Source organism: Olea europaea, unplaced genomic scaffold (genome assembly GCF_002742605.1).
Source record: "Olea europaea var. sylvestris unplaced genomic scaffold, O_europaea_v1 scaffold2027, whole genome shotgun sequence".
Lineage (NCBI taxonomy): Eukaryota > Viridiplantae > Streptophyta > Magnoliopsida > Lamiales > Oleaceae > Olea > Olea europaea.
In genome coordinates, this window is record NW_019238167.1 from 147,815 (window position 1) to 162,291 (window position 14,477).

General features: G+C 34.5%; 3 protein-coding genes across 5 annotated transcripts; all 3 read left to right on the forward strand.

Annotated features, from left to right (window-relative positions):
• Positions 1-317: 317 nt before the first annotated feature.
• LOC111379714 (RPM1-interacting protein 4-like) lies at positions 318-1,510 on the forward strand (the record flags this gene model as incomplete). Its single annotated transcript, XM_023003151.1, has 3 exons — positions 318-875; positions 996-1,175; positions 1,302-1,510. Coding segments are annotated over 3 exons (762 nt in total), but the record flags the coding sequence as incomplete, so codon positions are not given.
• Positions 1,511-6,514: 5,004 nt separating this feature from the next.
• Positions 6,515-6,974, forward strand: LOC111379715 (uncharacterized mitochondrial protein AtMg00810-like). The gene is made up of 2 exons (XM_023003152.1): positions 6,515-6,810; positions 6,872-6,974. Exons 1-2 carry the CDS (start codon positions 6,515-6,517, stop codon positions 6,972-6,974), a joined length of 399 nt encoding a protein of 132 aa, XP_022858920.1.
• A 2,570-nt stretch (positions 6,975-9,544) lies between these two features.
• LOC111379726 (membrane protein of ER body 1-like) lies at positions 9,545-13,039 on the forward strand. Of its 3 annotated transcripts, none has more exons than XM_023003164.1 (5): positions 9,545-9,802; positions 10,570-10,758; positions 11,047-11,670; positions 11,755-11,816; positions 12,297-13,039. In XM_023003164.1, the coding sequence occupies exons 3-5, from the start codon at positions 11,103-11,105 to the stop codon at positions 12,762-12,764; spliced, it is 1,098 nt and encodes a 365-aa protein (XP_022858932.1). In that variant the 5' UTR covers positions 9,545-9,802; positions 10,570-10,758; positions 11,047-11,102; the 3' UTR covers positions 12,765-13,039. The 3 variants fall into 3 exon arrangements, with proteins under 3 accessions (XP_022858932.1, XP_022858930.1, XP_022858933.1); XM_023003165.1 differs by lacking the exon at positions 9,545-9,802 and adding an exon at positions 10,096-10,281; XM_023003162.1 differs by lacking the exon at positions 10,570-10,758 and having other exon boundaries at positions 9,656-9,802.
• The last annotated feature ends 1,438 nt before the right edge of the window (positions 13,040-14,477 follow it).

Here is a 14,477-nt window from a genome sequence, read left to right on the forward strand (position 1 = left end):
GCGGTTACGTTTCTATTTTAACTAGTTTTTGCATGTGACTATGTAAGCTTTTAGTGAAAGTGGTTCAAAAGTTGGTGGGATCATGTTTCTTTGCCACTTAATTTTGAAAATTGTACAATTGTTAGGGTTTGATGGAAAGTCATTCGCTCAACAAGTTGTTCAAGCAAATGCTTGATGATGTGCAAATTAGAAAATGATTCAATCATCAGCTTGTCATTATTAGATACTTATTGTTCAGGTTAATAGTTAAAATTTTGGTGCTGAGATTTATGCATAGTTTGGAAAATATCATGTTTTCACAATCATAATGATATTTCTTCTTCTTGTCGAAACAGCGTCCAATCGTCCCAAAATTTGGTAACTGGGAAAATGAAGGGAGTATTCCTTACACTGTCGTCTTCACTAATGCAAGGAAAAATAGAGGTGGGAAGATGATAAATCCAAATGACCCGCAAGAGAATCCAGATATGTTCCCCAACATGGATCCTTCTCCTCAAGCTCCTGCTCCATCGAAGCCCATAAGAACTAGACCAGAGGAACCAATTGCAAGAGGAGCAGTGAAGCCAACACCTGACAATAGACTGAGCAGAGAAGATTTTGATTTTCGACAGTCAAGCAATTCTCCAGCTCGAAGTGAAAATATGGCTCTGAAATCTTCTAATGAATCAACTCCTCGCAATTATGGAGGCCGTGGAGCAAGGTCCAATGGACCTGCAAGGCAAATTGAACCTTCACCACTTAATCCACATTCTCAGGACAAGGTTGCTGGGAGAGGTAATGGGTCTCCTTCTTTGGAAGGAAAGAACTCATATGACAGTAGTCACGGAAACCCTGGAAGATCCCGACTAAGGCCAGTTACTAGGGGAGATGAAACTGTAAGTTTAATTAATTTCATCCTGATTTTATTATCTGATGCCTCCCTTAGAGTTTCATTTCTGTAGTAGACCAATTCGTAATTTCAAAAGCCTGATGGTCTATTATTCTTGGCAACGCAGCCTAAAAGAAGTGCTGCAGTTCCAAAATTCGGCATATGGAAAGACAATGATCCTCAATCTGCCGAAAATTTTACTCAACTTTTCGAAGATGCTAAGAAGGGAAGAAAAAGGGGGCCTGGAAATATCTCTGGAACGCCGAAGCATACATCTTACAACACAGAGTTCAATAACAATCACAAGGTTTGTAGATTACTTCTTATTTTGAAATTAAGGTCTATGGGCATAGCTCCCTCTTGTGATCCTATATTTTTATTTTTATTTCAATAACAATCAACCTCATCGTTTCTCTATTCTTGTTTTCTGCAGAAATGCTGCTTTCCTTGGTTCTAATTAGCTTTGGGAGGCTCTCGTGAGTACCAATTCTAGCTGGCCAAATATAAACAAGAGTGAAATTATTATTATTATTATTATTATTATTTTTTCCCCTATGTGTGTACGGTAGTTTTTATAGTTTTGACTGTTTTGTTAAATAATGATTTTACTTAATCTTTCGAGGGTTTCTTTTGCTGTTTTCACACTGAAATGTGTTCAATTTCTTGACGAGTGATTTTTTTCAGTTTAGTGGTTATTTGGTAACGTGTGTCAAAAGAAATTAGCGCGTAAGAAAGCTTCCACGTAATATTACACGTAAATTCAAAGTAATATTACACATTAATTCAACCATATATTACATGTAAATCCAAAATTTACATTTTCTACTAAAATAATATTACACGTATATTTAAAAAAAAAATTTAATCATACATTTTTAAAACAACTATTCCAAAATACTTTTTTCCCAAAAATGTGATTTTAATAGAGCTCACACAAGAAATTAGTGTAATGACAATACGTGCAATGATAGCTGTACAACATTGAAAACACAAGAATCCATTTACAATCTTACATGGGATTATAGGATCCAGTTTGAATTATTCTACACGAACAAAATAAAAAATAGTTTGTACACGTGTCAATACATGATTGGATTGTTTGAAAAATAAAAATAATAAACACCCAGTCAGTCTGTCTGTTTTTTTCCCTGTCTTTGAGGCTGGACAAACATCATATTCCATTAAGTGACCCGTTGGAATTACGAATTTTAGACTTCAATCCTAATCTTTCTCGATTCCTTAAAGCCACCATCCTGATCACAAACTTGAATCATGAAAAAATCTAGAAATTAATCAAGAGTTAATTTAGACTAAAATTAGATCGACTCAGAACAATTAGAATCAAGCACATTATATCCCACATAGAACCATTTCAACTAGCTTGTATCACGAGAGTCGAATTTGAAGTTTTTTTTAGTTCATAGATATGTGTTTAAGATTAATATCTTGTTGTTTATGAGCATCGAATATGAAATATATGTTGGCTGTATGATTAAATTTATATGGTTCTTCTTACATGTTAAATGTTTGCCATGTTCAGGTTTCGTTATTTTCGAAGTTCGATTCCCACTTAAAAATTAGCTCAAATTAACTCACTCAAAAAATTTCCAACAAGTATTGAATATGATACATTTATGTAGAACATTATAGTAAGAAACAAATAAATGTAAAAATAAATAAATAATAATAATAATAATAATAATTGGAAAATAGAAAGGAGTGTCACATAAATTTTCTTGATCTAGTCTGTACTAATTTTAATTTTAATGCATTCTTTAATAGCTTTAACGGTCACAAAACGTCTTAATTCATGTACTAAATGGTCTTTGTTCGAAAAGACAATTGTTGAAAATTCGTTTGTGCTGAACAAACAAACTTGTCATAAGTTGAAATAATGGTGCAACGTGAAACGATAAATAAATGATGAACAAAGAACGATCTAAAAATACATTGGTCACAAATTATACCATGGATTTAGAAATCAACTATTAATTGATTCTTCACAAAGAATGCCAAATTTTTTATCTTGACCGCAAAGTTGGGCATCCAACGAATATCAATTTAGGACCGACAAATTGGAAGAAATTCAATATTGAGATAAAATTTCTCATTATATAAATAATAACTAAAATCTAGATAATGACAAAAAATTAAAAAGTTCTAATCAAAATTAAATTCCTAATTTGTTCACTAAAGAAATACTAACTAAAATATAATTTAAAACTCTTAAATGTTAATGAAATATAAAACATAGATAAAAATTGAATAAATTTAATTAAATCAGTCATACATTTAACCTTCCAACATTTCTTCCTATCAACGAAAAATTCGTCCTTGAATTTATACCTTGTTATAATCCAAAGTCTCTCTCCTGATTCAGACAAATAAATAACGAAAATCCTAACTATCATAGAATTTTTAATTCGTGTAGTAAAGTGATCATATTATTCAAGATATCAATAATTGAATGTTCGTTAATTTTAAGCATGTAAACTTGTTGAACCCCAATTTTGAAGGCCCCCATCGTTCCGCCCTTAGAACTTTGTGTGGGAGGTAAATCGCAGAATGTGCTCCAATAGGTCAGAGAACAAGAGATGTCTGTACACTGCGCCTATAAGGAGTCCAATTTCATGTCTTGGGAATCGAACCCTCACACTACAGCTGCCAACAAGACGTGAGATAACTTTACTCCTATCCTTTGCACCACTAGACTATGCCCCGGGGTCATTAAGCATGTAAACTTATTTCAACGGAAAATAGTCTGTCCGTGGTAACTCTTCAAATTAAGTTTTTGCACAGTTTGTGCATGTAGTGTCCTCATTCAAAATTTGTTTAATTTTTATATAAATAAAATAAATTATCCACACCATCCTTAATTATTATTAAAATTGTGTTGCTATGTGACGTGTTCCATATAAAACTATATAATTGACTCAAGCTTCTACTTTTCAGGTATATTCTGAATGTTCAATCAGTATCAGTAACAGATAAGAATACCTTAAAGTCTTGCATTATCTTGGAATAAATAAAATAAACATATGGCAGGTTAAATGTTTAACCTTGATTGTGATTTTATCACTATCATATTTATATACTCCCTCCGTTAAACCTAATTAATTACGACATTTTTCACTTATAATAATAATAATTGTTGAATAGTAAACTTGATTTTTGGATTAAATAATATGGATTTAAAGACTTTACTTATATGTCCAAATCAATTAAAAGGCCTAACATGTCTAGTATTTCTAAAAATATTATCTAGAAAAATCTATATAAATATCTATTAAAAAAAATCTATAAATATTTAAGTAAGATATGTGGTCTTATAAAGAATATCTAGAGAATTCTAAGAAAATATTTTGATGTGCGGTCTAGGTATCTCTAGAAATTTGTATGGACTAGAAGCTTCTTATAAATACTATATAAAGGAGTAGTGTCCTCCATTTTATAACAAGCCAAAAAGTGTGTAAAGTTTTGAAGTTGAGAAATACAAATTTTTTTTCACTTCCTTCTACCTATTAGTGTTGTCCTCTTAAAAGCCTTAACTAGTCCAAGTTAGTAAAATCATCTTTCCTCCAACAAACTGGTATCAGAACCCTAAGGTTTTTGTGAAAAATGTTAAGTGGGTCGATTCCTTTTCAAGTCCTCCAACTCAATACGGATAACTATGACAATTAGAGTATAAGGATGAAAGCATTGCTCGGGTCGCAAGATGCATGGAAGATCGTAGAGAAAGATTACACGAAGCCACAAGACGAGTTTGCTCTATCCTAAGCACAAAGGGATAGTTTGAAGGATGCAAGAAAGAAGAACAAGAATGTGCTCACTCTCATCTATCAAGCCTTAGATGGAGACATGTTCGAGAAAGTAAATTGTGCTACTACAAGTAAGGAAGCATGGGAGATCTTGCAAAACTCCCACAAAGGAGTTGAGAAGGTGAAAAAGATTCGACTCCAAACACTTCGAGGTGAGTTTGAAGTTTTACATATGAAAGAATCGGAATCAATTTCTGATTACTTCTCTAGATTATTGGCTATTGTGAATCAATTAAAGAGGAATGGAGAAAAGTTGAACGACACTCGAGTAATTGAGAAGATATTTAGGTCTTTAGATTCTAACTTTGACTACATATTTGTAGCCATTAAGGAATCTAAAGATCTAGACAGTATGAGTGCCGATCAACTCATTGGATCTTTACAAGCCCATTAGGAAATATTAAAGAAGAAGGTGAAAGAAGAGCCATTAGAGCAAACTCTTCAAACAAAGCTCACTTTGAACGAGGGTAAAGAAGATTCGGCAATAGAAGAAGCCAAAGAGGAAGAAGACGAGGCCAAGATCGAGGAAGAAGTGCATTCTACAATGAGGAAAGAAGACAAAACTCATTTTCCACCAGAGGTCGTGGAAGAGGAAAAGGTACGAGGCAAAATGAAGGACCAAGATATGACTAATCTCAAATTAAATGTTACAATTGTCAAAAACTTGGTCATTATGCTTCAGAATGTAGAAATATTACTAATCAAGTTGAGGAGAAAGCCAACTACGCTTGTCAGGAAAGTGAAGTGGATCCTGCACTACTGTTGGTTTACAAAGGTGAAGAGAGCAAAGAAAATAACACTTGGTATTTGGATATAGGAACAAGCAACCAGATGTGTGGAAGGAAAAACATGTTCGTAGAGCTAGACTAATCAGTAAGCGGCAACATTACCTTTGGAAATGAATCCAAAATTCCAGTGAAAGGAAAAGGTAAAATCTCGATCCGCTTGAAAAATGGTACGCATCAATTTATCTCAAATGTCTATTATGTGTCCAATATAAAGAATAACATTTTAAGTTTTGGACAACTCTTAGAGAAGGGCTATGATATTCATTTGAAAGATCATAGTCTTTCAATAAGAGATCAAAGAGAAAATTTGATTGCTAAAGTCTCTATGACAAGAAATAGAATATTTGCGTTAAGTATTCAAACGTTGCTAAATGCTTAAAAGCTTGTTTTAAAGACTTATCTTGGTTTTGACACTTGAGATTTGGGCATCTTAATTTAGGAGGCTTAAAGTTGTTGAGTAAGAAGAAGATGGTGAAAGGTTTGCCTCCAATAAATCATGAGAATCAATTATGTGAAGGATGCTTACTTGGAAAGTATTCGAGGAAAAGTTTTCCAAAAAAAGCTTCTACAAGAGCTAAAAAGCTGCTAAAACTTGTACACTCCGATGTTTGTGGGCTAATTAATCCAACCTCTCTCGGTAAGAACAACTACTTTATTCTTTTTATTGATGATTTCAGTAGAAAGACTTAGGTCTATTTTCTCAAACAAAAATTGGAAGTTTTTGAAACTTTTAAGAAGTTTAAAGATTTTGTTGAAAAAGAAAGTGGATATAGTATAAAAGCCTTGAGATCAGATAGAGGAGGAGAGTTCACCTCCAAAAAGTTTGAGAAATATTGTGAGGAGAATGGAATTTGTCACCCATTGACGATTTCATACTCTCTACAACAAAATGGAGTAGTCGAAAGGAAGAACAGATTCATTCTTAACATGGTCCGCTGCATGCTCAAAAGTAAGAGATTGCCCAAAGAACTTCGAGCCGAAGCTGTTAATTGCGCCGTGTATCTGTCTAACCAATCACCTTCTAGAATAAGGTAAAGCAAATGGAGGATTGCATCTTTATCTCACAAGCAGGATATGCGAAAGAAATTCTAAAAAAATTCAATATGGAGGATTGCAAGCCTGTATGCACCCCCATCAAATGCGGAATCAAGTTGTCGAAGAATGATGAAAGTGAAAAAGTAAACCCAACACTTTCAAAGTATTGTTGGAAGTCTAAGATATTTGACATGCACAAGGCCACATATCTTTTTTGGAGTTGGGTTCATCAGTCACTATATGGAGACACCTACCATGACCCATATGAAAATTGTAAAGAGAATTCTTTACTACATCAAAGGTACGCTTGATTATGACTTAGTCTATTCATCATCTAATGAATTCAAACTTATTGGATATAGTGACAATGACTGGGGCGGAGACAGTGATGATAGAAAGAGTACAACTGGATATCATTTTACTTGGGTGACACAGCTTTCACCTGGAGCTCAAAGAAGCAATTGATCGTAGCACTATTTACATGTGAAGTTGAATATGTTGCAGCTACATCAAGTGTCTGCCATGCAATTTGACTTAGAAACTTGTTGAAGACGCTTGGAGTTTCACAAGAAGAACCCGAAATCCATGTTGATAACAAATCGGTATTGGCATTGGCAAATAACCCAGTATTCCATGATAGAAGCAAGCAGATTGATACAAAATATCACTTCATAAGAGAAAGCATTGCAAAGAAAGAAGTGCAACTGAAATATGTAACCTCCCAGTAGCAGATCGTCGACTTTCTCACTAAGCCACTCAAGCATGACGTGTTCCGCAAGTTAAGAACTCTACTTGGAGTAGCAAAATCAAGTTTAAGGGGGGATATTGAGTAGTAAACTTGATTTTTTGATTAAATAATATGGGCTTAAAGATTTTGCTTATGGGCCCAAATCAATTAAAAGGCCCAACATGCCTAATATTTCTAGAAACATTAACTGGAAAAATTTATATAAATATCTACTAGAAAAATTTATAAATATCTAAGTAAAATATGTGGTCTTATAAAGAATATCTTGAGAATTCTAGGAAAATATCTTTATGTGTGGTCTAGGTATCTCTAGAAAATTGTGTGTATTAGAAACTTCTTGTAAATACTATATAAAGGGGTAGTGTCCTCCATTTTGTAACAAGCCAAAAAGTGTATAAAGTCTTGAAATCAAGAAATACAAGTTTTTTTTTTTTTTTTTTTCACTTCCTCTTCTTATTAGTATTGTCTTCTTAAAAGTTTTAACCAATCCAAGTTAGTAAACACATCTTTCCTCCAACAAACGTTCCTGTCATTAGCATATGAATCCTTTGTAGGGGTGAGGTGGGGGGATGATAGTGGTGCATAAGCAGCTTTCCATTTATGAAGAGACCATTCAATTCTGAGAGTTTGAAGAGCAAAACATGAAAAAATCTGTGTGTAGTGGTTGTTATATTTACTGACTTAGCATAACGAGGGAAAGGCCAATCTAACGCCCAAAAGAAAGATTTCCATTTCATTTGATAATTTCACCTGGACCCCACCATTTTCTTTGTTTTTGAACACCATTTTCACCTGGACCACACCATTTTCTTGAGTTTTGACACTTCCATTTTCATTTTCCGTTTCCAAGAAAAACTGTTCTGAATCATAGCTTCATATTAGTTCGTTAAAATGCTCCTTCAAGTTTGCTTATATTGTTATTAAAGGAACATTCTTTTTCCAGTGTATATGTAGACCGGGGAGTAAATTTTTAAGTACCTCCTCAGCCTCGAACCTTGAAGAGAGCCTTGTTATGGACCGGTTTATCTTTATAGACGTTGATTCGTAATATTCTATCTGCAGCTAACAAAATTTATAGAACTGAAATTTATAAATATAACTCATATGTGTGAATAAAGAAAATAAATTTTACTTTATAAAGCAATACTATGAATAAAGGGTAAATAATTATGGTGTGCTATGATAAAAAAAAGGGAATTTTGCATAGATGTCCCTACATTATTAATTGCAAATTTTTTTATAACTTTTTCAAAAGGTGCTCAAAAATATTTTTTATTTTTTTTATTCAAAATGTCAAAATTACTCTTGTTGATATCTTTTTGGGTATATTTATTGCTCATTAACGCTAATTAATGCCATATTTGATGTTTGATTTCTGTAAGAAAAACCTATGAATATATCTAATATACAATAGATAATAGAATTGTTAACCAAAAAATAAATAATAAAAATTATTTCATAATCTTTTCCATCATATGCTAACTATAAATATCGACAATTCAACTGTTAAAGTCGAAAAAGACATTTGAACTGCAAGTCTCAAAGGTTGCTAATATTTGATATAATTTAGTGGAATGGACAGTCGAAATCTTTGAAGGAGCTGAAAATTTTATACGTTTCAAAAGCTGTTATGGGAAATATCTCACAGCCTTGGACGTGGTATTCCTTATGGGAATGACTGGTCAGAAGGTAGTTCAAACTTCGCCCAGAGAATTGGATTCTTCTGTTGAATGGGAACCCTTTATGGATGGAACGAAGGTAAAGCTGAAAGCCAGGTATGGCAATTTCTTGCGGGCAAATGGGGGCTTGCCTCCGTGGAGAAATTCAGTAACTCATGATATTCCTTATATACATCATGATTGGATTTGTTGGGAAGTTGATATTATTGAGACTCGACAAGATGGAGAGTCGGGCTTTGCTTCTTTTCGTCTGCCATCCTACAATTTCCCGAGTTCAGGTTCATCTGATGGATCCCCGAATATATTTGAAGGTTTGTATCCGTTAGCTTTTGAGTTTCTTACATGAAAATGCTACAAGGTGCATGATTAGTGAAGAGCAGACTAGACAGTATAAGAATGTCATTTTAAAATAAAAATCTAAAATAAAATCAAGAAAACATGAGACAGATATCCATTCGATTAACCATAGACATTATAACTTAAATAATCTATGTTCTGAAAATCTGCGCGAACATAAAATTTGCTGAGAAACTAAACCAAAGTCTCATGAAAGGAAAACCATCTGTCTAATCTAACATCCTTTTATTTTTTTATTTTACTTTTGTAACGATTGGAAGCAACTAAATTTGTGAATAGAGTAAGAAAAGAACGACTTATATGGTTGTCGTCTTGCATAGATCTAAGCTTAAGAAAATCTGAGAAAGAGCCACCAATTGGCACCAATTCTCTTGTTCGTCCACCATTTGGATCTGCAACTGATACAACCGAGGAACCCCAACTACTTGGAAATCATTCTAAAGTTTCAACACCAGGAGGATCTAACTCAAAAGGAGATGACTATAAAGTTGACGTTGGAGAGGAACCAGGTAAATCAGCTTATAGTTTGGTACCAAAACCAGGATAGTTTGTTGCAACTTATTTGAAAATTTTGTAACTTGTCAGGGAATTAATGAATATATGAATCTAACATGCATATAAGGGGCAAGCTGAAGATAGGATTTTAATAATTAAATGTGTGCCCTGTCTAACAGATTAAACTTTTAGATGAAGTGGTTGACACATATCAAAGATATTACATGTAATTGACTATATATTGTTGTCAATTGATAATTAGAAGATTTCTCAAGAAATTACTTATTTAACATGTTCTCTGCAGGTAAAGATCAAAGTGAATCTGAGAAAGAGCCACCAATTGTCACCAATTCTCCTGTTCGTCCACCATATGGATCTGCAATTGATACGATCGAGGAACCCCAACAACTTGGAAATTATTCTAAAGTTTCAACACCAGGAGGATCTAACTCAAAAGGAGATGACCATAAAGTTGACGTTGGAGAGGAACCAGGTAAATTGACTTATAGTTTGGTACCAGAACCAGGATATTTTATTACAACTTATTTGAATTTTGTAACTTGTCAGGGAATTAATGAATATATGAATCTAACATGTATATAAGGGGCAAGCTGAAGATAGGATTTTAATAATTAAATGTGTGTCCTGTCTAACAGATTAAATTTTTAAATAAAGTAGTTGACACATATCAAAGATATTACATGTAATTGACTATATATTGTTGTCAATTGATAGTTAGAAGATTTCTCAAGAAATTACTTATTTAACATGTTCTCTGCAGGTAAAGATCAGAGTGAATCTGAGAAAGAGCCACCAATTGTCACCAATTCTCCTATTCGTCCACCATACGGATCTGCAACTGATACGATCGAGAAACCCCGACAACTTGGAAATTATTCTAAAGTTTCAACACCAGGAGGATCTAACTCAAAAGGAGATGACTATAAAGTTGATGTTGGAGAGGAACCAGGTAAATCGGCTTATAGTTTGGTACCAGAACCAGATATTTTGTTGCAACTTATTTAAAAATTTTGTAACTTGCCAGGGAATTAATGAATATATGAATCTAACATGCATATAAGGGGCAAGCTGAAGATAGGATTTTAATAATTAAATGTGTGCCCTGTCTAACAGATTAAACTTTTAGATGAAGTGGTTGACACATATCAAACATATAACGGATGCTTTTAATTTGTTTCATTTATACTAAGATAGAATCAAGAAAGGGAATTCAAACAGCACATAACCTTTGTTTCAGGCACCGAGGAGGATGGACAAACAGAAAGCAAATATCATTTTTCTACAGTTACTGCAATGGAATTCTTCAAGAAGGCTAAATCCGTCCAACTTAAGAGCTGTCACGGCAAATATTTAACAGCCGATCCAGATGAAGAATCTGTCATCCAAGATTTTCCTACTTGGTCAAAATCTATGGTATGGAAAGTAGAAATCGTCCAAGGAGTTGAAAATTTTATACGTTTCAAGAGCTGTTATGGGAAATATCTCACAGCCTCGGACGTGATATTCCTTCAGGGAATGACTGGACGGAAAGTTGTTCAAACTTCGCCCAGAGAATTGGATTCGTCTGTTGAATGGGAACCCTTTATGGATGGAACGAAGGTAAAGCTGAAAGCCAGATATAGTAACTTTTTGCGGGCAAATGGGGGCTTGCCTCCATGGAGAAATTCAATAACTCATGATATTCCTTATACACATCATGATTGGATTTGTTGGGAAGTTGATATAACTGAGACTCGACCGAAGGGAAATTCAGGTTCAAAATCAATCGAAATTCTAAAGAGCATAGTTTATGGAGGTTTAGTGGAGTCAATCACAAGCTTAAGTATAGTGTCATCTGCAGCGGCTTCTGAAACTGCCACAGGTCAGTCTTTCACTACATACATTTACTAACTGCAGTATCTTTCAGAAATTTAACATTTTGTTTTACACATTACTCTTGCTGCAGTGAACATTGTGGCTCTTGGGTTGGCAAATGTGATAAGTGGAGTATTCATTATTGCTCATAATGTAAGTAATAATATTTTATATCATCATTGTTTCAGTAAATTGTGGTGTTTTTGAAAGAACTGCATTGCTAAGATTGATTACGTAAACATTCCGCCCTTGTTTGAAAAAGTTATTATTATTATTTTTTTTTTAAGATTATAAGCTGATCAAACTTTATTTTTAAGAGAAAATTTCATTTGATCTACTTTTTAAACACGCATTTCACCATCAGTTTACATTCTCAAAAAGCTTTGTCACACGGGGATAATACTTTATGTGCCGGAATTTCTTGCATGGTCTGAGATAATAACTTTAAAAGGCCCATTAGAATTAGCATTCTTGTTTTGACCCCTTCGTTGCGAGGAAAGCCCTTCTTCTGAAATTACGAGATTATCTTGTCGAGTTCCTTAGTATTTTCTTGTGCTCCTACTTGAGTCCAATATTTTCCAAATCACATATTTTATTTTTTTTCCCTTAACTTCAAACTTAGTGACAATGCAGCTGAGGGACATGAAGAATGCGTCTCCAGAATCAGACTCAAAAGAACGAACAGATAGATACGAAGAATTGATTGGCAGGAAAGAGCACTTCCTACTCCATCTCACTTTCGCCATTCTATCGTTCCTTCTGTTTGGCCTTATCCCTCCAGGAGTTTACGGCTTGGCATTCAAGCTGACTGGCAATAATGATTACACAATTATAGCAGTTGCAGCAGCTTCATTTATATGCATAATTCTTCTTTCAATTGGAAAGGCTTATTGTCAAGGGGACCAAAGTTTTGGTGATTACTTCAAAACAATTTCGTACTATGTCGGCAATGCAGTTGCTGTCTCTGGTGCTGCATATGGACTGGGATATGGAATCAAGATACTCGTTGAGAAGCTTGGCTGGTTTGAGCCAAGTACACCTACACCTACACCTGCCACTTTGTTCAATACTGGGACCACTCCTTTCATAGCTTCTTCTTGATGTCATGAGAGTCGAGTTGGAGAAGGAACTTGAGGTCGTTTTAGTCTGTCTGTTGTGTGTTTTCTATAATAAATCATGTTGTTTGTCCGTATTTCCCTCTCTTTTAGTTGGCTTAGTTTTTTAATATGTGAGTAATGAGTGTCGTAAATGAAATTACGTTGGTATGAATAAAGTTACATGGTTTTGTACTCCCTCTCTGCGTATATCTAAAACCTAAACCACTCTTTTTGAAGGCCGAAAATATATGGGAACATCAGTTTATGCTTTATGGTTCATCCAAAGTTGTTTTGAGATAGTGGGGGAGCCTAATTATTGCAAAAGACGATAAAGTTGTTCCAGGCCCCGTTTGATCAACTCCGACAAATTTCCCATGGCCTAGCTGATAACAGCAAGCTCGGCTTTTCGGCTAAGTGCATCGACCACGAAAATCGCCTTCCCGAGTTTGCATAGTCGAATTCAGCCAGGAAGTCTTGCCATCGAGCCTGCTTCGGGCTTAATTTGTTTTTCGACTGAAAGTAGCCTTTAGCCACATTATCCATTTTAATATCAAAGTAGGAACAAACGGATAATGGCGCCATACTCGCAGGAAATACATGATACTTGTCATCTATATCTCTTGCACCGTTTATCCGCGCTCAGTATCATTTAGCTTTCGACTCCCACAGGCAATCGGGTGGCCCTCTTACATAATCACGCCTCCAATGACAAAGTCCCGGGCATTAGTTTGTACTTCCAAGGTTTTACTGAAATCTGGTAGCACTAACACAGGTTATGCCGTAACTGTAGCCTTCAAATCACCAAATCCTGCCCTGGTACGATACTTTGACCAGAAAGTGGTTGACAAATGAAGTGTCATGATGTTAGTTGACAAGATGTGATTGATAAAAAAATTAATTATATTTAAAATAATTCAATGATGAAATGTCACATGACATTATGTAAACTATTATATCAATAATTATGTCAATGCCGCATGTTTCGGATTTGCCAAAATTAAGCCCGCATGACTCCAGTTGTTTAATTAGAAAACACTAACCCGTGGCAGGAAGTATATATATTAGCATTATATTTGTTTATAATATGTTAAGGAAACCATGAAACCATTTGCCAAGGTTCTGCTTTTGCTCTTGATTATTTTTCTTTATGAGTTTCTTGAGAGAACTATTCTATGTTATACTCTTCTAAAACATTTTCTAGTCAAACGAAACACTTCCAAAATATTATTCGAACAAATTCAAATGCTTCTTGAGGCTTGCTTGGGATTTTTTTCATCGATATTGACCAATTTTTGTTGAGTGGCACCGATTTTATGTGCTTCATCAAAAATAATAATAAATAAATGAATAATCTATTGTCTCAATGAGCACTCACAACGGAAGACAGTTTGCTCCGTGTGGTAATGTCCTAGGCATATTGAAAGTGGTTAACATATCCCTGAAAGTGCATTTTCTTGGCCGTGCAGGAAGTTGACATTGTACCGACAACAACCGAGCTGGGCGTTCACATGGATGGGATCGGATATTTATTTATTTATTTTCTTTTGCCATTTTCTATTGCACTGCGCCCAGCATGGGGCCAACCCATGTGAGGGGTCTGTATTTCCCTTGTACACAAGGATTTATTCATACCGATTAATACAACCGAGCTGGGCGTACAAGCCCAACTCTTACAGACCCTTTTCAAGGGTCTCACATGGATGGGATCGGATATTTA

Excerpts from the sequence above, each read along its gene's own strand:
- LOC111379715 (XM_023003152.1), top strand. The coding sequence starts at position 6,515 with ATGGAGGATTGCATCTTTATCTCACAAGCAGGATATGCGAAAGAAATT. Across the intron at positions 6,811-6,871 it reads AATTCTTTACTACATCAAAG|TGACAATGACTGGGGCGGAG; the intron begins GTACGCTTGATT and ends TATTGGATATAG.
- LOC111379726 (XM_023003164.1), top strand. The coding sequence starts at position 11,103 with ATGGAATTCTTCAAGAAGGCTAAATCCGTCCAACTTAAGAGCTGTCAC. Across the intron at positions 11,671-11,754 it reads GGCTTCTGAAACTGCCACAG|TGAACATTGTGGCTCTTGGG; the intron begins GTCAGTCTTTCA and ends CTCTTGCTGCAG. Across the intron at positions 11,817-12,296 it reads TATTCATTATTGCTCATAAT|CTGAGGGACATGAAGAATGC; the intron begins GTAAGTAATAAT and ends GTGACAATGCAG.